The 25,256-nt window shown below is 40.9% G+C and overlaps 1 protein-coding gene across 1 annotated transcript in view; it reads left to right on the top strand.

The window, feature by feature from the left end:
• The window catches only part of LOC135480391 (E3 ubiquitin-protein ligase UBR4-like), a 161,080-nt gene that overhangs the window by 64,095 nt on the left and 71,729 nt on the right, over positions 1-25,256 (top strand). Inside the window, 27 exon segments of the mRNA XM_064760220.1 lie at positions 405-536; positions 1,062-1,146; positions 1,699-1,912; positions 2,387-2,450; positions 3,224-3,358; positions 4,094-4,268; positions 4,688-4,840; positions 5,824-5,945; positions 6,377-6,485; positions 7,462-7,607; positions 8,516-8,695; positions 11,910-11,969; positions 13,352-13,547; positions 14,119-14,272; positions 15,027-15,123; positions 15,340-15,447; positions 15,927-16,040; positions 17,108-17,227; positions 19,091-19,255; positions 19,895-19,972; positions 20,255-20,302; positions 20,654-20,821; positions 21,176-21,254; positions 21,443-21,634; positions 22,216-22,387; positions 22,661-22,808; positions 24,377-24,462. Of these exon segments, the coding sequence (XP_064616290.1) occupies positions 405-536; positions 1,062-1,146; positions 1,699-1,912; positions 2,387-2,450; positions 3,224-3,358; positions 4,094-4,268; positions 4,688-4,840; positions 5,824-5,945; positions 6,377-6,485; positions 7,462-7,607; positions 8,516-8,695; positions 11,910-11,969; positions 13,352-13,547; positions 14,119-14,272; positions 15,027-15,123; positions 15,340-15,447; positions 15,927-16,040; positions 17,108-17,227; positions 19,091-19,255; positions 19,895-19,972; positions 20,255-20,302; positions 20,654-20,821; positions 21,176-21,254; positions 21,443-21,634; positions 22,216-22,387; positions 22,661-22,808; positions 24,377-24,462 (3,500 nt within the window).

Below are 25,256 nucleotides of genomic sequence, written 5' to 3'. Positions count from 1 at the left end.
TTAGGTTGTAGTACATTTTTGTCCTCATGACCTTAGTCTTTAGGCTGTAGAACATTTATTGTCCTCATGGCCTTAGCCTTTAGGTTGTAGTACATTTTTGTCCTCATGGCCTTAGACTTTAGGTTGTAGTACATTTTTGTCCTCATGGCCTTAGCCTTTAGGTTGTAGTACATTTTTGTCCTCATGGCCTTAGTCTTTAGGTTGTAGTACATTTATTGTCCTCATGGCCTTAGTCTTTAGGTTGTAGTACATTTTTGTCCTCATGACCTTAGTCTTTAGGCTGTAGTATGTTTTTGTCCTCATGGCCTTAGTCTTTAGGTTGTAGTACATTTTTGTCCTCATGGCCTTAGCCATAAGGCGTTTGTACTTCCGTGTTTACCGTAATCCACTGTTCCCTTTTACAGCCGTCTGGTTTCTCCATTGACATCCTGAACACTAACAGTTCCACCGTGATGGTCGGGGTAAGGGTGCTGGTGGGCAGTCAGAGCCTGGAAAGAGTACCCTTGTACCTGGAAGTCTTCAACAGGACGACACATGTGAGCAAAACTCGTCTTACCTGTGTCGCCATTTCCTGTCCTGAATTGAGTCAGTTTCAGTAAAGTCTGTGATTTTTAGAATAAGTCCATGGTGAAGTGTGTTTTGAAAACCTGATGTCACTACATAAATTGCTGGTGCATTATAAAAAAAACAGTTTTTCCTGAAAGTTTTGCCCTAAAAGTGTTTGATAAGCCTTTTTATAAATACATAAAACTGATCAGGGAAATGGAAATTGATACATATTACGTCTTCAGTGTATCATTTGCAAATATGGTGCTGACCTATCGATAATGCAAATTTAACATTAAATTATTGGTGGCCTTCGGTGGGGATCTAGACATATTTTATGTCAGATGTTCTCTGTCAGAAAGGTCTTGAGGAAAAATGCAGCTCCTGCTTGTTTGGCCGACACCCTGCTTCAGGAGCTCTCTCAGCCATAAACCTAATTGATGTCACGAGTATAGATTGGTGGGTTGGGGTGTTACAGAACAGTAATTAACTGTCTTATTATTCCTACCTGATAGGTGAATGTGAACCGCGCCCGCTGGTACGACCTGCCCTTCACCAGAGAGGAGTCCCTCACAGCTGACAAGAAGCTCACGCTCTTCAGTAAGATTGGACTTTATTACCTGCACAACATACAAAGGGAAATCTTAAAACATACATACAGTAGGCAGGTCTCTACATATTCTTTTGACAGAACTCTTATTAAGGTATTTAATTGGAATGTCACCTTTAATGTATAAACAGGTCTAACTCTCGGACTCTTCACAGCTCTGTTTATTGTGGACTGCAATAGACCGTCAGTCCAGTGTACAACTCTTGGCATAACTTTTGTATTTTTATAACAACTTTGCCCTCAGTATATTACATCTATATATATATATATATATATATATATATATATATATATATATATATATATATATATAGCTGACTGCAGCTTCAGTTCAGGACACATTTTGGCCTGTGTGAGTTATAAAACTGGTGAGAGGGTGTGTCATTGACAGATGATACATGTTGCCTGCCTATGGGATTTGTAGTATTCTAAACGCTGTTTAAACCTCAGGACAACTTCTTCTAAAAGTGATAGGAATGTGTTAATTGTTCATATACGGTATGTACTATTCATGGTGAGAACCATGTTGTTGTGCTTGACAGTTGGAGCGAGTGTCGACCTGGCAGGCGTGACGCTCATAGACTCCATCAAGGTCTACGTCAAGTCTAAGGAGTCGTTTGGTTGGCCAGAAGAGACGGAGGAGTTCACAGAGAACGCTGTGACAGCGGCGTCTAAAGTACCGATGTCAGGAGCGCTACAGCCAGCTGACACAGAGTGCAGCACACTCACGCCCCTGCCGTTAACATCCACTGATAGGTAAAGATTGCAATGGGAAAAGGACTGTAGGATATAAAACTCAGTCAGACCTATGACTCTTTCTGAGATAAACGTAATGTAGGTATTTTTTTTCCTAGGTAAATGGTTTCCATGCCATGCCTAATGTAGTGCCTAAGATTTCATAATTTGAAGTCTTGCTACTTTTGTGATGTTGCACTGAGCGTAAGGCGATAGGTTAAATACTGCTAGGCCGGGTATATACTGTGGCAGATCAGGTGTCTGGTGTCTCAGTGAGACAACAGTCTGAATATGTTGGCATAGGGATTGACCTGCCACAAAAAGATACTCATGTGAAAATGATTTGAAGCAGAAAGGGGCAAAAAAGAATCATCAGAAGAAATAAAAACAAATAGAACATTGTATTAATGGCTGATGTAAAGTTTGTTTTGAGGGAATAGTGTGCATAAAATAATTGTGATGGTAAAACATTGTAATGAACCCTGTATTCTCTAGGCTATTGGCCAGTGCCCTTGAAGTGTTGGACGGAGCCTTTGCTTCCAATCAACCCGAAGAAAAGGTGAGTATTACAAGTTCTGCTTCAAATTATAAGATAATTAAGTAAATAATTCAGGTGTTTTAGGCCCTCACTGGCTCTTTCAACTAATGTTTGTTTGAAGTACTTGCATTCCATCAAGAAATTTGTCTGAAAAATCTGTGTTAAAATGTGTAAAAGTTTGTGTATTTATTTATTGAATTGGTGTTTTACGCTGCACTCAAGAATATTTCACTTAAGCCCTGTCCAGATTATCCAGCATCGCTCAAATTTTGTTGACTCAACAAGAGTCAACTTGAAGTTGAGTCAACAAGTTGAGCCGTGTTGAGTAGTCTGGATGGGTTCTTCAACTTGGTTCAACAACACTCAACATCATCCAACATGGTTGATTCGAAAATGTGCATGTGTATTTTTTGTCAACGGGTTGAGTCAAGTTGAGTGCCAGTGGCCAATCAGCGGGCGTGTAGAAGTAACGTGACCGTCTTAAGGCATTTGGCACACGACAGCAGTGTTGGACAGTGTTGACGTATCTGATTTGTAGTGTGGACGGGATACTCAACTCACCTCAACAGCATTCAACTTGCTGTTGAGTCAACAGAAGTTGAACGATGTTGGATAGTCTGGACAGGGATTTATACGACGATGGAAAGTTTGTAAGTCACTTGTCAAAGGTTTGTGGTTTACTTTGGCAGGATAGTCCAGTGTCCTCCATCCATCAAACTGACTACTTGTTTTATAAATGAAATATTCTGGAGTACAGCATTGAACAATAAATGACTAATTTTCTCCATGGACAGCCCCCATGTGCGAAGACTGCCCTTGACCTGGCCACAGAGCTGCTGACTTTACCCACACCCACCAGTGTACAACAACACACCAAGTCATTGCTTAGCTCCCTTTACTCCAACAAGACGGCCTACCACAGCCACAAGGTCAGTCATCAGGTCACAGTAGCCATAGTGGATGGTTCAAGAATTAGGTGTTAACTCGATTATTTTAGAACAATAGGTTTGTCTGTGGTTTGTCTGTAGTGTGTCTGTTGTTTGTCTGCAGTTTGTCTGTAGTGTGTCTGTGGTTTGTCTGTAGTTTGTCTATTCATGCGAAAACAAACCAGGATTTATTATATCTTTATATCTCTCAGGGAAATTGTTTAAACATTGTTTGTATGCTTTGACATCAAAATTATTGAAGAACCCTGTTTTAATTATTGTAATTCTTGAACCTTTTCACACGTTTGCAGGGTGTTTATTTAAGCACATTTTGAAGGCATCATTCTGTGTAGATAGATAAAACTATACCTTTTGTGTAAACCTAAAATTAGCCTGACCCAACCAATATAGTTATGTCTCCAAAACGAAATGAAAAAGATGCATAAATTGCACTGACAGTTGCTCTTTCATATGCCAAATGGTTGGGGAATGAGGGTATTGAGGGAGCAGTGTACTCTGCATGTCGGTATGAAAACATTACATGTACGGGTACACTGTATTCTTAAATTTAATGAAGAAACTCTTTTGGTACCAAACATGTTTTACATGTGAATAAATTCCACATCAGCTGAAAAGAATATGATTAAAATCTCTAGGACTATCATGGTATGAATTTTATAAATAAAATAGAATTCATATTAGTTTGTTGAGAATACCCATGGAATAACTTGTTACCAGGACCAGTCTCAGCTGTGTCATGTGATGCAGTGCCTCTCTCAGGACGGTGGTCACCTGGATGTGGAGGGCTTCCAGAGGCTGGTGGTCACTGCGCGGTCAGTGGCTGTGGCCAGGCCCAACAATCTGGTCCGGTACACGGAGAAGCCTGTTGTCAGTACACCAGACTCTGGCACAGGTATGTGGACTTTGTAGTTTGATGTGGATTTATGACCCATCAACCTGTGTCAAAGAGGACTGTAAGATTATCTTCCCTGCCTGTCATGAAATAGTTTTGCAGGTTTTTGTTTTTTCTAATGTCTCGTCGTGTTTGAGCTTTGTACAAAATTTCACCATGATGAGTTACAGATCAAGTTCATCAGCAGTTTTCCAGCCTTGTTTTCAAAGGGGCTCATTACTGTGAATTAAAACTTGCTACATGGCTTCACCAAGGGGATTTACAGATCATATTCGATGTTTGGCCTGTTTTATTCAGTTTTGACAAAGTTATATCCGTTTTACCAGGGGCATTCCAGTTTCCTCCACCCACATAACTGACCGCCAATCAAATAAATGTCTAAAATTAGTTAAACCCCGGGATTGTGTTTTTACCCCCAGCTCATGAGATCACTGACAAAGACAGTAAGGGCGTGGCCTCAAAGACTGTGGAGCCTGACTCTCAACACTTCATCAGCCGTCTGGCGAACACGTTCTGGAGACTTCATGAGATCAAACCTGCTAACCCCATGTTGGCACCTGTCTGTTTGCCAGGTACGTCAGTCTTGACCTGGATAATTGCAGGTTTGTTCTTACAACATCAGGCTGCCAGGTGTAAAATGTGTAGTTACTTGGTCACCGCATTAAGTTTAAACTGGACTAAAGGTGGGAAAGATCATCAGATATGTGCCAAAGGTCGGTGGTTTATGGGCATCACAGTTTCCTCATCTGTTGAAAATGACTGTTACCGTAAATGTTGAATGTTCTTGAGTGTGGCGTTTACCAACAATCAATACGATAAAGGTAGAAGTCTTAAATCAAGCGAGGAGCCTCCCAGTAGTGTGCTTGTAGTCTGTTAGTGGTTTGCCTGTGGTGAGTTTGTGACTTTAGAGTAAAGGTTGGTGTAGGATGTAGCATACAAGTTTTGGTCTGACATGTAGAAGCTGGATAGTGTGATATTGTGTAATCCAGGAAGTTCGCTTGGATGAAGGATGTCAAGTTCCATTCCTTTTGGTTTGGTTCTGCTGGGGAAGTCTTAAATCAAAGTGAGGAGCCTCCCAGTAGTGTGCTTGTAGTCTGTTAGTGGTTTGCCTGTGGTGAGTTTGTGACTTTAGAGTAAGGGCTGGTGTAGGATGTAGCATACAAGTTTTGGTCTGACATGTAGAAGCTGGATAGTGTGATATTGTGTAATCCAGGAAGTCCTCTTGGATGAAGGATGTCAAGTTCCATTCCTTTTGGTTTGGTTCTGCTGGGGTTTGAGCCCAGTTTTTGGTGTTTTAATCCAGGCTCTCTGAAGTTTTTGCCACAAAAAGAAAGAAGACTTGACAACTGTCACATTCCTGAAAATGACAGTCACCAGTCAGATTGTTTTTATTTTCATTGAGGTGCACTGTTGGCTTTTCTCTTCTAGACAGACCACGTGACTCGCAAATTCCCACTTACAGGGATGCTCCAGTATTACAAATCTTGCGTGATAATGCGTGAAAAGCAGGTAGTGCACCTAGCTTGTTATTTTGTGAGTGTTGTTGTTGTTGCAGGGTTGGGTCACATTGAAGCTACTGTAGGAGCGATGGTGGAGACCATTCATGCCTTCACTCTGTGTGACCTTGACAACGTGCCCTTGGCAACCAAGCATTACATCAGACTGCTTCTGTGTCCAGTAAGTTTACCTAACACAGCCAAGAGGCAAACTTATTGAATTCTCATGGGTATAATTTCGACCTAGTTAGATGTGTAAAAGTAAGTGATACCTTTCTGGAACTTTCTGGAATTTCATTTTGAAAATTGAGAAATGCGTATGTATATAGTTCTATTTAAGACATAATCAAACATTAAAAATAATTTCGTATATTTCTTTTATTGTGTTCTTTTTTTTTTTAATCTGTATTGTAATGTTATATAAAGATCGTTTTCTTTTCACTGTTGGCCGCCTTTCTCATTCCAAAGTTTCATTAGTGCCTTAAATGTATCTGTGCTATGGTAATTTGGCATGACAGAGGTAACACGTTTAAGTAGAAATTTACCACCAAGTAATTATTTGCCTTTTTACAATATGTAGTGTAATAAAACGAAGCTATATTTGTGTTGTAGGACCCAGCAGTAAGTTTCTCCTGCAAGCAGGCCATGATCAGAGCGCTACGACCCAACCACAGGAGACGACGAGTCTTTATTCCTTCGCCCCCCAGGTGTAGCTCCCCGGGTAAGCTGGGCACAAAGTGTTAAAAACAGTTCCTGACTTTCTTGCAAAGTTTTGTGATGAAAGAACAAAAAACCTTTAATACACATTTTATTTATGTTTATTGTTGATTTACTGTCTTATACCCACAGCCCGTACGTGGGACGGTCTGCAGCTACCTGCGGTTGGTCGTGGGTATCCTGGTTTCCACCCACCATAATGCTGGCCGCCGTCGTATAAGTGATTCTTGATTACGGCGTTAAACACCACTCAAATAAATAAATAAATCAATATACACACAGCTTTGAGATTAGTGTCAGTAAAACACACTTATCTGACTCCAGCAAGGACCTCATGTACAGGGTACTTGCTTAGGCCTAAACCCCAAAACTTGCCAGGTATTTCTTGGATTCATACTCTGTGATCCAGTTTAATAGGTGTCGGTACGGTTCAGTCTTGTGTCAGTTGATCCTGTGCCAATGAGAGTGGTAAACAAAGGAGTAGATTCTTGGTCATAACATTGACCTGTACACATTACTGGCTGGTGTCTCTGTGTCATGTCTGGTGTCTTCAGCATACCAGTTCAGTGAGGTAGCGTTGTGAGTGTGTCAGTAGAGAGACCAGATAAGGTGAGACATATTCATGGCTAAAAGAAATACTAAAGATAATACATGTAATTCACAAGTAAGGCCACCAGTTTAAATTTTTGTTTACAAGCAAAATTACTTCGTTTTATTAAGTGCCATTTAGTTTCTGGGAATGACTCCACAAGTTTTACTATCGAAGGCATATTTTGTGATTAGAATGCCTTGAAAAAAATAAAAATCAAAAAATCATCAAGGTCAGACAAAACTATGGTCGATCATAAAATTTATTTTCCGTTGCGTATGTGGATTTTGTAGCTTTGACTCCTCAGCAAAACACATAACATAGTTGGTGTCGCCTGGATCCTTTGTCTGGTGAATAACGAGTTAAACATAACTGTATTTTGTGACTGTAGGTGGCGCTGGTGGTGAGGATGATGACGATGATGATGACGACAGGGGAGACAAATCTCAGTCTGACAACACCCCATCTCTCAGCGGCCCTCCTCCGGACCTGCTACAGGTGGAGGCAGATCAAGACTCGGACCAGTATGAAGTCGTGGTCAGTCTCAAGTGTTTTGTTACCTCCCTTCCTTATTGGTCACAATGTTGTCTTAACAGTGCACCTTGTTTCATAGTGTGAATTATCATACAGTATATCATACAGGAGGTAGTTTATGTTTGTTTGTTTTTTTGGCTTTAATGTGAAATCAGAGTATGATGAATCAGGAAGTCGTTTCAGTGAAGCAGCACTAGATAAAAGAGCGGTGGGCATCCGTACTGCAACAAGGAGGCACATTACACAGACCCTAAGAACCCATACGTTAAATCTGGTGTGTAAATTTCTCAAAAGCTAGATTCTACAGTGTTATTTTATGTCCATCATACAGTTTGGCCTCCATGATAATCATGAAGTTAAGCTGGTAAGCTATGAAAGACCATTACTAGTTTGGTAAGAGAAAGAAGAGATTCTGACGTTTATTAAAGGCCAGGTCAATGAGGACATCTCAGGCTACAGGCCAGCTCACATCTTACAAGCTCAGCTTTAATGAATAGACTGGTTTGTCTACCAACATGTAAATCATCTGGTGAATATGTTTTCATGATTAGCTAAAAAAAAGTGTTGCCCTTTATGCATGATGTCTCTGAGGACCTTGAAAGATAGATTTTTTATGAAAAATAGACTCTTAGTCTTCATGGGTAATGGAATATGTATCACGGAAGAATCTGAACTTGGAAAGGCAATTAGATGAAATGAAGTCCACGCCCCAAGAATAGCTTGTAAATATGGAAGCCAGTATGGGGCTTACAGTGTCTGCTGTATAGAATTAGCTGTGGGCACATTTTTTGAAAAGTTTCTCATGATGTTTTCTGAGCTGAGGTGGTACAAGGTAACGTAATTTATGTAAAAAGCTACAAAAAGTTAGTTGGGGACACGTTTGTGAGAACTGGGTGTTGTTGTTGTTTTAGGAGAACAACCATGAGCCCATGGTACTGGAACCTTCTGACCAGAACCACCAGGGCAACCCCATACCCCTGGAGGAGCTCCTTAACGCCGGTGGGAACTTCCCTCCCATGGTGGACATCCCCCCAGATGCAGATGACGAGACCATGGTGGAGCTGGCTATAGCGCTCAGTCTACAAGATCAGGTACTGCTTACCAAGCACCTGTAGTACTACGAGACAAGCAGTGGGATATAGGAGGGAGTGGGTTATGTATGTGTTGTTCAGTGGAATGGTGTGGGGTCAAGCCCCGGCATTTCCACAGGGAGTCCTAGATTTGTCCTCCTCGCATTTTTCATGGGGCCTCTGCGACAATGAAATGACACCAGTTGTATTTTATCTTTTTTTGCAGGTGAGCCGACTCAAAAATGTCGAGAATGGGATATAAATAAGGCTGAAAATCCAACTTTTTATCTTGTCTGATCATGATATTTTTATGATTTTCCTGATTTTCAAACCTTTCTGATCATGTAAATATGTCTTCAACATGAAAAATTGCTGGGACCTTCCAAATTTTCTGCAGATTAGGTAATTTATATGCATTATTTTTATACCCTCCTCTGACATTGGAATAAAATGTATGTTGCCCACAAAACAATGATGTAACTTGGTGTGGTCTACGTGTTTGTGTGCAGACTAAGGATTCTGTTCATTGTAGAGGCCTCTCGTCTTCCACCAAAATGGTGTGGAAATCTGTAATTAAAGCATGAGAAAGTTTGTCAGTGACTCGACAAAGGTTGGTGGGTTTTCTCCACCCACAATGGTGTGGAAGTCTGTACATTAGGCATGAGAAAGTTTGTCAGTGACTTGACAAAGGTTGGTGGGTTTTCTCCACCCACAATGGTGTGGAAGTCTCTACAATAGGCATGAGAAAGTTTGTCAGTGACTCGACAAAGGTTGGTGGGTTTTCTCCACCCATAATGGTGTGGAAAGTCTGTACATTAGGTATGAGAAAGTTTGTCAGTGACTCGACAAAAGTTAATGGGTTTTTTCCACCCATAATGGTGTGGAAAGTCTGTACATTAGGCATGAGAAAGTTTGTCAGTGACTTGACAAAGGTTAATGGGTTTTCTCCACCCACAATTGTGTGGAAGTCTGTACATTGGGCATGAGAAAGTTTGTCAGTGACTTGACAAAGGTTAATGGGTTTTTCTCCACCCATAATGGTGTGGAAAGTCTGTACATTAGGCATGAGAAAGTTTGTCAGTGACTTGACAAAGGTTAATGGGTTTTCTCCACCCATAATGGTGTGGAAAGTCTGTACATTAGGCATGAGAAAGTTTGTCAGTGACTCGACAAAGGTCGGTGGGTTTTCTCCACCCACAATGGTGTGGAAGTCCGTACATTAGGCATGAGAAAGTTTGTCAGTGACTCGACAAACGTTAATGGGTTTCTCCACCCATAATGGTGTGGGAGCCTGTACATTAGGCATGAGAAAGTTTGTCAGTGACTTGACAAAGGTTAATGGGTTTTCTCCACCCATAATGGTGTGGGAGCCTGTACATTAGGCATGAGAAAGTTTGTCAGAGACTTGACAAAGGTTAATGGGTTTTCTCCACCCACAATTGTGTGGAAGTCTGTACATTGGGCATGAGAAAGTTTGTCAGAGACTTGACAAAGGTTAATGGGTTTTCTCCACCCATAATGGTGTGGAAAGTCTGTACATTAGGCATGAGAAAGTTTGTCAGTGACTTGACAAAGGTTAATGGGTTTTCTCCACCCATAATGGTGTGGAAAGTCTGTACATTAGGCATGAGAAAGTTTGTCAGTGACTCGACAAAGGTCGGTGGGTTTTCTCCACCCACAATGGTGTGGAAGTCCGTACATTAGGCATGAGAAAGTTTGTCAGTGACTCGACAAAGGTTAATGGGTTTTCTCCACCCATAATGGTGTGGGAGCCTGTACATTAGGCATGAGAAAGTTTGTCAGTGACTTGACAAAGGCTGGTGGGTTTCCTCCACCGCCATCAAATCAATAAAATATTTTTGAGTGTGGCGTTTAAGAATAATAAAATAAATTAAATACTTAGAACATCAGAGAAAAGATAAGATGCAGCTGAGCATGTTTAGCGCACAGGATATTAATACCATTAGCCAGTATTAAAAAGGTTATGGGAACGATGGGGTTTAACCATACATGTTTTGCGATGTGCCCTTTGTCTGATACAGACTCTTATTTTGTCCTTTATAAGGACAAAATATCAAATGGGCAGAAATAAGAAGTTTTCCTCTTGGCATTAGTTTTCTTGATTCTTTCTTGTTTTGCATCATGAAGTTGAATCTTGAAGAAGTCATTCATATATAGCTAGTGTATTTTTAAGTGTTGGAAATCAGTGCCGTGTTTTTCTCACCCTAATTCCTCAGCCTTTTCGCATACGAAAGAGCAACTGTCAGTGTAATTTATGTTCATTTATAATTAGATTTTTGAGACAAACGTACGTTGGTTGGGTTTGCCAATTTCAGGGTTTCACAGAAAGTATAATTATATTAGTGTACACAGAATAATGCTTTCAGAATATGCTTGAATAAGCACCTTATTAACATGCAAGAAGGTTGAAGAATTACAGAACTTGATCCCACTTTGTATTACTGTTTGAATATTTTTACCCAGGAAATCAAATAAGACCTCTACTAATAATTCGGAATATAGCCTTGGTTCATGTACATTTACTGATGTGGAAGTCTGAAAGACTGGTTTGAGAGTTTCTCTTCAAATTTAGACTGTCAGAGTGAGCATAACAGCACTGACTGTAGTACTGAATTTCAAACTATTTCATAACAGTCTGTTTTATAACAGTCTATTCCTTTACCATTCTCTCAATGAGGAGACTTAAAAAATGAGTTTTAACTTTCGGGAAATTTGTTGAATTGTACCAAAAGATTACCTGTTAACTGTTAACCTGAATCTGTTTCATGTAACATCATACACATTGGCCACAGTTTCTATTAACTCTGTGTTTTTGGGAGGACATTGTTTAATTTAAACATCCAGTTCTAAAGACTCCATGTTTTTAATGAAGGGTTCTATGATAGAGATAGTCTGAAATGCTGTCCAAAATTAAGACCAATTTGAAGCTCAAGGGCAAGGATTTGACTTAAAGAGCAAGGATTGCTAATCCTGTGCCCACTCTCAATAGCCAGAAGGAACAGTTTTGTTCCTACTTACTTAACATAAATGTTGAATTCACAATGGAACCTAGAAGTTGTCTGAAACATAAATTTTGTGGGGAAGACAAAGCTGAAAAACACACACAGAAAATGTTCATTAAAAATGCAGACATAGGCATTGATTATGACATAAAGCTAGCAGAAGAACTTCACGGGAGTAGAAATTTTCAGTGCTGCTGCTGTTGTTGTTTCAGTCAGGGCATGAAGGAGGCCCCCTGAGTTTACAGGACTTGGCTCTGGCTGGTCCAGGACAGGTGAGTGATGGAGTGTCACATACCTGAACTGCTAAAATTAAGCTGACGGAAGATCTAACTTTTGTTCTGTATAGTTCACCTGTGACATGACAGTTGGCTAAAGGTAGATTTTGATCTTAAATCTTAGCTGCTATAAACTCTGACCTGTTGTTCTGTGTGACAAAAAGTGTCAGTTGAAGATCACCAAGATGACACAGTTGCATGAGAACTGGACGTAATGTGACAGAAAGAACTTGATAAACTTGATTCTAAAGCAGATTGTAAACACTCAAACACAAAAAACAATGTCAGGAGAACCGCGAAGTGAGTTTGTACAGAGGTAAATTGAATTCTTATGTGAAGTTGTATAAAGGCAAAGAAAACACTGGGCATCAATTTACTATTGGATATGTGGGAAGGTCTGCCAGCAACCTGCAGATGGTTGTGGGTTTCCCCCAGGCTCTGCCTGCTTTCCTCCCACCATAATGCTGGCCGCCGTCGTATAAGTGAAATATTCTTGAGTACGGCGTAAAACACCAATCAAATAAATAAATAAATACTAGTGGATAGCATGCTAGAGCAAACACAAAGACCCAGGAGGCTCTCACCAAAGTGATTGCTGTGAGTTCAAGTCCAGTTCATGCTGGCATCCTCTCTGATCGTAGGTGGGAAGGTTTGTCAGCAGCCTGGGCTTTCCCTGGGCTGTGATGGGTTTCCTGCTACCATAATGCTGGTTGCCATCATACAAGTGAAATATTCTTGAGTATGGTGTTAAACACCAATCACAAAAGGGGCCTCCATGGCTCAGTCGGTTAGTGCACTAGCGCAGCGCAATGACCCTGGAGTCTCTCACCAATGCGGTCGCTGTGAGTTCAAGTCCAGCTCATGCTGGCTTCCTCTCCAGCTGTACGTGGGAAGGTCTGCCAGCAACCTGCGGATGGTCGTGGGTTTCCCCCGGGCTCTGCCCAGTTTCCTCCCACCATAATGCTGGCCGCCGTCGTATAAGTGAAATATTCTTGAGTACGGCGTAAAACACCAATCAAATAAATAAATAAACCAATCACAAAAAGAAACTAAACATGACGTATGTGCCTGTATAGCTATGAATACATGCACTGACTTGACCTTAAAACAAGCTATGTCATGCAGAACATCTGGATGACATGTCATTGATACCCACTGGGTGTCAACAGACCACCACAGAATCTGACATTTAGAAGAATTTTACTTGTTTGTAAATATTCAAGTAAAAAATGAAGTGGATTTGTTTTCCTGGACAGTGTTTAATAGGTTTTCATCTCGTATATACATGTACTTCAGTTTAATATTTTCTTTTGCCTTTTTAAAACATTCCCGTTGTGATAATGCTATAGTCATTTCAGCATTCACCTGTTCACTTGCAGCTGTTCCCTAACTCACAGAGTGCTGCATCGTTTGAGGGCGGTCACTTGTCAGACACCACGGCATCAGCGCCCGGCAGTGATGATGAGGTCGGGAGTAACGCAGCCACGGACGGCTCCACCCTGCGGACATCCCCAGCAGAGCAGGCAGGCAGTGCTGGGTCGGAGAGCGGCGGCAGTGTGGTGGACTCTGTGTCAAGTAAGCAGCTCTTGGGAGAGAGGAGAGAGGATAGACATAAATATGCGAGGCTATCAAGACAATTGCTTGCATGTCACTTTCCTCAGGAAAATATTTTGTATTACAGGATGTTTATATTTCTAACATTTAAATATTCGTAGGATTATTATAAAACTACATATAGATGATTAGGTCTGAGCAGTGATGGGTTCCTAAAACTAGGCAAGTTAATGTTCATTAATATCAATTCAAAACGCAGTAGATTGATTTCTCAGTTTCATCATTTATGTCAAGGGAGCTTTGTCAGAAGAAAGACTGGCCTCTATAAAAGAGATACAATTGTAGTATTAAGGTATTGCTAATGTGGACATGTGGAAAATGACATGAAAAGTTCCACAAACCACTTATTGTTATTCTTTAAACTTGTTTTAAGCCTATTCTGAAGGCATTATTCTGGGTAGACTGATCTAGTTATACTTTTTGTGAAGCCCTGGAATTGACCCCAGCTGTCTTCAAAATCAAATTATAAGTGTGCATAAATTGCACTGAAAGCTGCTCTTAGGTATTAGGGTGTATTGACCTCCTGTTGTAGTGAGTGGCAGAAGTAGTGTGTATGGGGACACCGCACCTGAGGGCCCTACCATGGGAGCCCGCAGTGAGACCAGCAGTGTGGGAGTGCCCAGTAGTGGCCTACAGCCTGAGGGAGACGGCTCTGAGGGAGACACAGACCGGGATGCTAATTACAGGTAGCTTGTTGTAACAATATCATGAGCACAGTAAACCACCTAAAATTCTGTTGTGCATTTTACTTAATTCTGCGGAATTTACTGTTCTTAGAAGAATCTTTTGAGGTTTGCGTGGAGTGCAGGATAACGTCCTAGTGGGAAAATGCAAGTTTCAGCACCAGAAAGTAGTATATAATGACACATGTTTTCCTCTGAAAAAGCACTTTTGGTGCGAAAGTCTTGGGTGGCTGGTTATGACTTGCTAGCTGATCACCTCATGTACGGACCATTGCTCACTCTACGTTCACAGTAATGAATATCAGGTGAATGGCACCACCTTAGTCTTACAGGGACTTGTCAAATAGTATAATGTGAGGTATATGGTAGTTCTGGTTTCCATTTCTACAGATCACTGTTGTGACACCTGTACTAGGTGAAGGCTAGGTCAGTGGTAGTAGACTGCTGGATGGATACCTGTGTGCTAGTGGCATGCTAGTGGTGTGCTGCTGTCGAGCTAGTGGTGTGCTAGTGGCATGGTAGTGTTGAAGAAGCTTTTTCTTCATTGATACTGTATATAGCACTACAAAAAATTCAGCTGAGGCAAGGTATAGTCTGGACTTGCCTATCTCTTACACCAGCCAATCAGAATTGATTCTGTATCCTTTTAAAACACTGAGTGGATAAGAAAAATAAATAAGAACAACGTCATCTATATCAGATTATTCATATTTCAAGTATGATATTGTAGCCATTTCATGTTTTTCTGTTAACACAGGCTTCATTCCCTGAGACTGTTATTACTGGAGAAGTTGTTACAGTGCCTACCTGATATCAGAGAAGTGGGCGGAGTCAGGGCTATTCCATACCTACAGGTAAAATTGTCACACCCTCTTATCCTTTCTGACTGAATAGTGTGTGAATGTAATTGAAACAGCGTTGAGAAAAAAAGGGAGAAAAACATACAATGATTACAGCCTTAGTATACACCAGCCTTTTGCTGAGGATGCATCTCAAGTTAATGTTTTATTATAGAAATTGTGATCATATTTGAGTATTACACTTTCTAGTTGTCTCCCCTTTGTCAACAGGTCGTGTTGATGTTGACCTCTGACCTGGATGGGGATGAAGACAAGGACAAAGCTGCCCTTGACAATCTGCTTACACAAGTGCTGGGACAGTTGGACATCTCTGGCAAGGTCAGAATTGGCTGTGAATGGAAAATACAACACTAGCTACCACTAGACCTATACCAAACATGTTCATGCGTAAAATAAAGATGATCATAATCAGAAAAAAACAGTGTGAGGCTCTGGCAGCAGCCATGTGTAGGTTGTGTCTGATAGGTTGAGACCACATTGTCAAAACAGCAGCACATTGTCCTTTGTTTTGACAATTTGGGCTAACGCCTGAAAGATCGAATATAAAGGCCACCAGCTGGTTGACCGAAAATAAGACATCATGTTTGACATGGTCATCTTTACATGGATGTTGTGTATACAGGTGTATATGGGTACTGTTACTTATAGAAAGAGAGAGATCATTGCAACTGTATAATTTGTGGCACTAAGACTCCATTTTCAACATTCAGAAATTCTGGAGTTGTCTTTTCCTTTAATGTTTATAATGTGACTTAAAACGCAGATCAGACTGATAAGTGTGTAGTTTCTCCTTGCAGGACTTGACGGCCGTGTCAGAGCGCAGCCCTCACCATGAGGTGAAGCTTGTCCTATTGAGATTCCTCAGCGTCCTTTTGTCAAGGACCAAGGCTGGCACAAAACCCTCCAATGAGGTACGTACATGTACAGTGGGTAATAGGTGGGCAACTCTTTTAACCAATGTAACATACTTCAATTAAAAAAAAAAAAAATATAACAATACCAGTGGTTTTAATAACAATACAAAAATGGTGATGAATAACCATACCTGTGATTCAGGTAGGCTGAGGACACTGCTGTTCCATTCCTGCTGTTAACAAAAGTGGCCGTTAATAACCATACCTGGGATTCAGGTAGGCTGAGGACACTGCTATTCCATTCCTGCTGTTAACAAAAGTGGCCATAAATCACCATACCTGTGATTCAGGTAGGCTGAGGACACTGCTGTTCCATTCCTGCTGTTAACAAAAGTGGCCATAAATCACCATACCTGTGATTCAGGTAGGCTGAGGACACTGCTGTTCCATTCCTGCTGTTAACAAAAGTGGTCATAATTAACCATACCTGTGATTCAGGTAGACTGAGGACACTGCTGTTCCATTCCTGCTGTTAACAAAAGCGGCAATAAATAACCATACCTGTGATTCAGGTAGACTGAGGACACTGCTGTTCCATTCCTGCTGTTAACAAAAGTGGTCATAAATAACCATACCTGTGATTCAGGTAGGCTGAGGACACTGCTGTTCCATTCCTGCTGTTAACAAAAGTGGTCATAAATAACCATACCTGTGATTCAGGTAGACTGAGGACACTGCTGTTCCATTCCTGCTGTTAACAAAAGTGGTCATAAATAACCATACCTGTGATTCAGGTAGACTTAGGACACTGCTGTTCCATTCCTGCTGTTAACAAAAGTGGCCCAATAGCCATGTGCATCCATACAGGATGCTGTAGTACGGGTCACATTTATGTCACATTTTTTAGTATGCACATTTGTTTTTTGCTTTTTATGTATACTCAGAAAGCAGTTAAATAGTACATGAACACTGGAATGTTAAAGCAGTAATCATTTTTACTAAACTTGATCTTTCTTTCTTTTTTTGAGACGGGTATTACATCTTTTGATTGTTTTTGTCAGTCAGCTGTTGACACAATGAATCCCCAGAGCATATCTCACTTGTGACACTATCTTTGTTTTCAGTGCTCGTCGTTCCTGAGTAAGCACACGGCAGGTGCTCTGGTGACCACAGGTGTGGTGGATTACTGTCTGCACGTCCTCGTCCACCTGCTGCCTTACTGGAAACAGTGTCCAGCCACGGAGGTGAGAATATTCGGGGACAAATCTGACAAATGTTGAACCAGAAATGTACAGTACCTATTGGCATATGAAATAGTTAAACATGGTTGAACAAGATTACAACTCTGAGAAAGGACAAGCAGAACATCCTTGTTTTGATGTTTGATTTGTTCAACCATTGTCAACAATAAAGGGGACAGTCAGTTGCCAGGCACATATTTGTATACAGCCATAGATTGTGACTTGAAATTCTGCTGGCCAAAAATCTTAAAACTAGGTAGTCGGATCAAGGTTTGAAAGTTGAATCTCCACAGTATGATAGAGATCATTGAATACAGCTTATGTGCAAATTTACAGCCTTCAGCGATGTCCCATATTAGTGTAGTAAGGCTCCAAACTGTCAACTTTTGGGCCAAATTTTCCAGGCAAGAGTGTGTTTGTTTACAAACAACCAGTCCCCAACAGCTACCAATGATAGATTCGGATCCAATCGGAAATGTAGTCTTGTGTTCATGTGAGGCAATAGCTGTCAATCAAAGTGCCGGTTGACAAGAAAGGCTACAGAAGAGAAAGTAAGAGTGAGTTTGCAAGAAAGGAAAGGAGAAAATGCATGCAGGATAGAGAGAGAGAGAGAGGGATAAGTTGATACTGAGAGAAGGAAGTATTAAAAAGAGAGAGGAAAAGATAAGATGCACTTAAAACTGCTCAAATTTTTCCTGAGCACGTAAGTAAAAAGTTACGGCAGTAAGTTGAGCAACAGCGACCTGTCAGTGTCACTAGTTGCAATTTCTGGTGACCGTGATCCTTTTCCTCGCTCGAAGTTGAATGCCTTTTGTTGGTTTCGTCTTATGATTATTTGGAATTGAAAAATGTTTGTGAACGGGCAATAAGGCAAGACTATCTCATAATCTACTAGTGAGATCTGGAACTCGTAAAGGTTGGACTTTCAGCAGATAGCACTCGTGATCGACAGGCCTTATGCTCCGCTCAGTTCTGGAAATTCAGGTGATTGAGAAATTCCATTGTCAGGACATTTTCACAGTTGGCCATGAAGGACAAACATGTTCTGATTTCATTACATATTACAAGCCAGATCTCTAAACCGCAACAGTGTATGGCTCAAAAGACCAGCAGTCGAACAGATCCAAATAAACGTTTCAAAACAACTCATGGAAAATAAAGTTTTTCCCAATTTATCCGACTACTTCACGTTAAGAGCAAATTATACTGGTCAAATTTTCACACACAAAAATATTTTGCTCTCAGATGTTGTTGGCTGATCGGTTTAATGGCCAAATGCAACCAATATATCCACAGACGTATTTTGAAAGAATTTTGATCTTGAAAGAAAATCACTTGATCTTGTGACTGTAATACCTAAGGGTACAAGTAGTTGAACATCGCTGTTGTTACAGATCATGAGTAGGGAGGCCTGCCAGTGGCCTGCAGATGGTCATCGATTTCTGGCCATCATAAGTCATATAAGTGGAATACTTTTAACTACGGTGTAAACAAAGAAATGAATAAATATTTGCCATGGATTTTAAACCTGTAAACTTTATGAAGAACATGTAAACATTAAATTAACAAACAGAGAATGTACATGTAGGTCCCAAATTTTACCTATTTATCTTTATTTCTTTATTCTGTGAGTGAAATATAGAATACTTGAGTATGGCATAAAATACCAAACAAATAAATAAATAAATTTCTTTATTCTAACCCTTACCTGGCAAAATGGTCAGGTTAACCTATTAACAAGATTTTTGTTGATTCACCAGATACAAGTATTTTAGATTCCATTTCTAACTTTATCCTGCAATTTTGCTGATGTGGCATTAAGCCATAAGAATTCATTGTAACTGTTAATGCCTTTCACTCACACAGGAGGAGAGTATGGTGACCCCTCAACTGCTTAGGCCCCACCCGACCACTCCACCCCCCGACATGTCCCCATTCTTCCTGAGGCAGTACGTGAAGGGTCATGCCAATGATGTGTTTGAGGACTACCCCCAGCTGCTGACAGAGATGGTACTAAGGTTGCCATACCAGGTATGACCCACAGTTCCACTTTGACGGTTTAAAATGGAGATCTGGCAAGATATTCCCCTTCACATGCATATGTTTCTTGGGAGATTTATTGAAGTCTTCAACGTCTTCGGACCACTAAAGCACTTTTTCAGTGATATTTATGTATAAAAGTATTATGAAAATGATACTAAAAATGATTTGTTTGTGTCATTAGAGATGCAAGCTTCTTGAAACTGCACAATTTATGGGTCTGCGCCCAACAGTTCTCTCAGAATGTTTCAAAATATTGGTAGCAGTGGCGATTGAAGAGTTTGAAGATTTAGAATAATCACTGTTATGTAAGCAGTAACGTGTACACCATGATTTTTGTTCAACTTATTTTGAATCCTGGTAATAATTTTGCAATCAAATTTTATCAACTTTGATTCGACCTGACATAAGGTCAGTTTGTAAAGCTTGGTTATCTCTGATCCTCTCAACCAGGCTTCTTCCCCATTCTTGTCCACTGTCATGAAAGTAAAACATTTTGTAAAGCACTTGTAAACAGTGGAAAACAAAAGAAATGTTCTTAAGCTCCTTCAGTTTATATTAGATAAGGAAAGTCTGTGCATTTTGATGTCTTGATTTGTATCTTGACATGTATATTTCATGGCGTTTCAGATGAAGAAGATATCAGACTCTGCCCCTAACATGCCCAGTACAGTGTTCGATCAAGTCTGGTTCAACATTCTCTCTGAGGTGAGAGTTTTCATTAAGTTTCGACATGAAAATAGATGAATTGCGAAATGCTTCAACATCCGTCTTAATTCCAAAAATTGCATGTGGAATTTGGGTCTCGGTTTGTTTACATATTTGATCGTTCAAAGCTTTGACATGTGTTCAGCAGAGTCTTAAGGTTTATGCAGACATAGCTAAGGTAAGATTTTCTTTCACCTTTCCATGGATGTTTACAATTAAAATTTACCGTCAGAAATTATGAACAATTGTCACAATTGTCAATGTTCATGTTATTATTTTCAGTACATGATGACTCGGCAGACTCCATTCGTGAAGAGACAAGTTCGTAAGGTACGTGTGAAAAAATAGTCACAGTTTCCTTATTAAAGTACGTTTCTATTCTCTGAATGACATTTTGTGAGACTTTTTTCAGCCACCCATGTTACATCATAAGTATTAAACCAAAAATAGTTGCATTCTGACAGGTCATAAGGTACAGCAAACTGTTTTTTACCTTCAGAAGTAAGAGATCTCAAACTGGAAACCCCCCTATTTATTCATTCTCATCTCTGTAAGGATCAATTTCCCCTTGTCTTGAAATGTTCAGAAAAACGTTTGTGTTATATATGTATGTTTCATCCGTCATTCACACTATTATTGCATCAAAATAGAATTCTTATCACACGGAGTTATTCTCCGCAGCTGCTGCTGTTTATCTGTGGAACAAAGGAGAAGTACCGTCAACTGAGAGATCTCCATGCCCTGGAAAATCACCTCAAGTCTGTCATTGAGATCTGTGACAAGATTGGGTTTGACACGGTGCAGAGTTTGCCGGCCGTTACCCTGCCCTATGACACATTGCTTACACTGGTAGGTCTAATGCTGGCTTCTTTTCCAGTTGTCTATGGAAAGGTCTGCCAACAATGTGCTGATGGTCGTGGTTGTCCCTTGATCTATGCTCAGTTTCCTCATTCCATAAAGTTGGCCGCCATCATATAAGTGAAATTTTTGTTGAGTGCAGCATAAAACACCAGTTAAATAAATAGATAAGTCTGCAGTCCTAGACACTGCTTAGTTGGCACTATCAGAAAACCTTTTAAGTCAATTATTCGTAACTTCAATTTATTTTTATTATTAATTTGACTCTTAAATTGGATTTTTTTGTGGGCAAAATTGTAGGTCATGTATAATGCTTGTACTTCCTGTCTTTTGTGGTTAACACAGATCGAGCACCTGAAGGCCTGTGCTGAGATAGCCAGCACTCGTGCCATCAACTGGCAGATGTTTTGTCAAAAGGATGAAGGTGAGCTCACCCTATACATCTCAGTTTGGTGTGATGTTAAAGGAAAGCACCGCTCAAAGTAGGCATCACTAGATAGACCATTTAAAGCTATGCATAACAATATTTTCAATTTTTTTTTTTTTTTTTAGGTTTTTTCAAGAGCGGTAAAAAGGCATTTACACGTTTCACTGTTCTGATATCTGTTTCAGCTGTGCTGCCGTTCCTGATTCGGGCAAGCATCGCTCTGGACGAGGGAGTTGCACCCGTACTTCTCCAGCTGTTACAGTGTGCCCTGTGTGGGGGGGTCCATAGTGTGGAACAGCCACCAGCTTCCTCAACAGCCTCGCCATCCAAACAGAAGAAAAGTCGTGAGTCTGAGAAAGAGGTCCCCAAAAACGAAGGTAATCTTCACTATAATTCAAGACAGTATGATTCAAGAAATATTGATGTAAATTGAAGGTGTTTTCTCCTGATAGGCTTAACTTTTCATGAAATACACCCTACCTCATAAATTCTAGAATAACTTGTTTCAAATATAAACCTGTTTTGTTCATTGGTTTATAAGCATGAATTTGATGTAATTTCCTTACAGGTATTTAAAGGAGAAATTTATATCATCTTTCTGATGTGACAAACCCTTAGACATTGCAGTAGAAAATACAGCTGTTTCTCCCAGATTCGATTCAGAGCACTGATATGCACCTTCATTTTACAGCTTTTCAAATAAAGCTTATGCTGGCTTCCTCTGCGGCTGTTCTTGGGAAGGTCTGTTAACAACCTGCGGCAGGCCGTGCAGTTTCCTCCAGCCACATTGCTGTCTGCCGTCATATGAATGAAACATTCTTGACTAAGGTGTAAAACGCAAATGAAATAAATAAATCTTCTTTTAGCCTTTTGTATAAGTATATATTCCATATACCATACTTCCCACTCTCAGATGTACTCTCTCCTCACATTATCCCTCCTCTGTTTTACTCCCCAGACTGTGACGAGGGCCTGAAGTATGATGAGGCTCTGTGCGGGGCCCTGGTACATCAGCTCAGCAAGGTACTGGACCGTGACTTGATGACACGCTTCATCCGTGCCTTCCTTCTCGAGTCCAACTCCACAAACATCCGCTGGCAGGGACAGTCACTTATACTACATATACACAGGTGAGGCCAGCAACTCGGTTGTTGTGATGTGGTGTTATTCAGTTGTCATGTCATATTTTTGTACTGCTGCTTAGTTCAGACGCTGTAGATGACTTTCGAGTGGAGTAATGGTGATTGAGGCCCAAGCCTAATTGACCACTTTCTCTGACATGTATGTTTAAAACTGTAGTATTTTACTTTATGCCAATAAAATAAACAAATTTCCTCTCTGGAAAAGAGATCTTCTGGTGCAGTGTGTATGCAGCTAAATCCAGAAAAAAATTGTTGTTGCAGGAACTCTGGCAGTAGTCAGCAGGAGATGTTGCTGGACCTGATGTGGCAGTTGTGGAGAGAGCTGCCACAGCATGGACGAAAAGCCGCACAGTTTGTGGATCTCCTTGGCTACTTCATGCTGAAGACACAAGACAGCTCAGAGAAAAAGGTGAGTGTATGGAGCGTGATGCAGGAAAAAAATTATTATTGAATACCTATTGGCCTGTCGTAAGAACTGTAGTGCAGAAGGGCGACACAAGAGGGTAAGAACTGTAGTGCAGAAGGGCGACACAAGAGGGTAAGAACTGTAGTGCAGAAGGGCGACACAAGAGGGTGAGAACTGTAGTGCAGAAGGGCGACACAAGAGGGTGAGAACTGTAGTGCAGAAGGGCGACACAAGAGGGTGAGAACTGTAGTGCAGAAGGGCGACACAAGAGGGTGAGAACTGTAATGCAGAAGGGCAACACAAGAGGGTAAGAACTATAGTGCAGAATTTTGCATCATTTTTCACAACATAAGTGGAGCAAGGTGATCAGGGTGAGGAAAATTCCATGCCAAATTTTGCAGGGCATTTACTGTAAATATATCCCAGTTGCTGTTTTATCACAGACCTTTGTTGGGAATGTGTTCAGCCCTAATGTTCGTGGGTGCAGTTTTATCACAGACCTTTGTTGGGAATGTGTTCAGCCCTAATGTTCGTGGTTGCTGTTTTATTGCAGACCTTTGTTGGGAATGTGTTCAGCACTAATGTTTATGGTTGCTGTTTTATCGCAGACCTTTGTTGGGAATGTGTTCAGCACTAATGTTCGTGGTTGCTGTTTTATCGCAGACGTTTGTCGGGAATGTGTTCAGCTCTAATGTTCGTGGGTGATGTTTTATTGCAGGCCTTTGTTGGGAATGGCGTTCAGCCCAAATGTTCGTGGGTGCTGTTTTATCACAGACCTTTGTTGGGAATGGGTTCAGTCCTAATGTTCGTGGTTGCTGTTTTATCGCAGACCTTTGTTGGGAATGTGTTCAGCCCTAATGTTCGTGGGTGCTGTTTTATCGCAGACGTTTGTTGGGAATGTGTTCAGCCCTAATGTTCATGGGTGCTGTTTTATCGCAGACCTTTGTTGGGAATGTATTCGGCACTTGTGTTCCTGGTTGCTGTTTTATCATAGACCTTTGTTGGGAGTGTGTTCAGCCCTAATGTTCCTGGTTGCTGTTTTATTGCAGACCTTTGTTGGGAGTGTGTTCAGCACTAATGTTCCTGGTTGCTGTTTTATGGCAGACCTTTGTTGGGAGTGTGTTCAGCACTAATGTTCCTGGTTGCTGTTTTATCGCAGACGTTTGTTGGGAATGGGTTCAGCACTAATGTTCGTGGTTGCTGTTTTATCACAGACCTTTGTTGGGAGTGTGTTCAGCACTAATGTTCCTTGTTGCTGTTTTATCGCAGACGTTTGTTGGGAGTATGTTCAGCACTAATGTTCCTTGGTGCTGTTTTATCGCAGACGTTTGTTGGGAGTGTGTTCAGCACTAATGTTCCTTGTTGCTGTTTTATCGCAGACGTTTGTTGGGAGTATGTTCAGCACTAATGTTCGTGGGTGCTGTTTTATCGCAGACCTTTGTTGGGAGTGTGTTCAGCACTAATGTTCCTGGTTGCTGTTTTGTCGCAGACGTTTGTTGGAGTGTGTTCAGCACTTATGTTCCTGGTTGCTGTTTTGTCGCAGACTAATGTTTTTTATTTTTTTTCCTCAGACAAAGGAGTACCTCCAAAAGGCTGTCAAACTTCTGGAGCAAGAAAATCAGGTGTTAGCCAATCATCCCAACGCTACCATCTACAAGTAAGACTCCACTGTGGAGAAATCGCTCACTGTAAAGTCACTTTTAATCCTATTTCTGAAAATACATGTACATCAACCAGGTTTTGCTCATGTGCCCTATGTAGAGAATCATGTACATCAACCAGGTTTTACTCATGCGCCCTGTGTGGAGAATCATGTACACCAACCAGGTTTTACTCATGCGCCCTGTGTGGAGAATCATGTACAACAACCAGGTTTTACTCATGCGCCCTGTGTGGAGAATCATGTACAACAACCCGGTTTTACTCATGCGCCCAGTGTGGAGAATCATGTACATCAGCCAGGTTTTACTCATGCGCCCTGTGTGGAGAATCATGTACATCAGCCAGGTTTTACTCATGTGCCCTGTGTGGAGAATCATGTACATCAGCCAGGTTTTACTCATGTGCCCTGTGTGGAGAATCATGTACATCAGCCAGGTTTTACTCATGCGCCCTGTGTGGAGAATCATGTACATCAGCCAGGTTTTACTCATGTGCCCTGTGTGGAGAATCATGTACATCAACCAGGTTTTACTCATGCGCCCTGTGTGGAGAATCATGTACATCAGCCAAGTTTTACTCATGTGCCCTGTGTGGACAATCATGTACATCAACCAGGTTTTACTCATGTGCCCTGTGTGGAGAATGATGTACATCAGCCAGGTTTTACTCATGCGCCCTGTGTGGAGAATCATGTACATCAACCAGGTTTTACTCATGTGCCCTGTGTGGAGAATCATGTACATCAGCCAGGTTTTACTCATGCGCCCTGTGTGGAGAATCATGTACACC

The sequence above is a fragment of the Liolophura sinensis genome, chromosome 13, assembly GCF_032854445.1.
Source record: "Liolophura sinensis isolate JHLJ2023 chromosome 13, CUHK_Ljap_v2, whole genome shotgun sequence".
Taxonomy (NCBI): Eukaryota; Metazoa; Mollusca; class Polyplacophora; order Chitonida; family Chitonidae; genus Liolophura; species Liolophura sinensis.
This window is presented reverse-complemented; position numbering and strand designations above follow the sequence as displayed.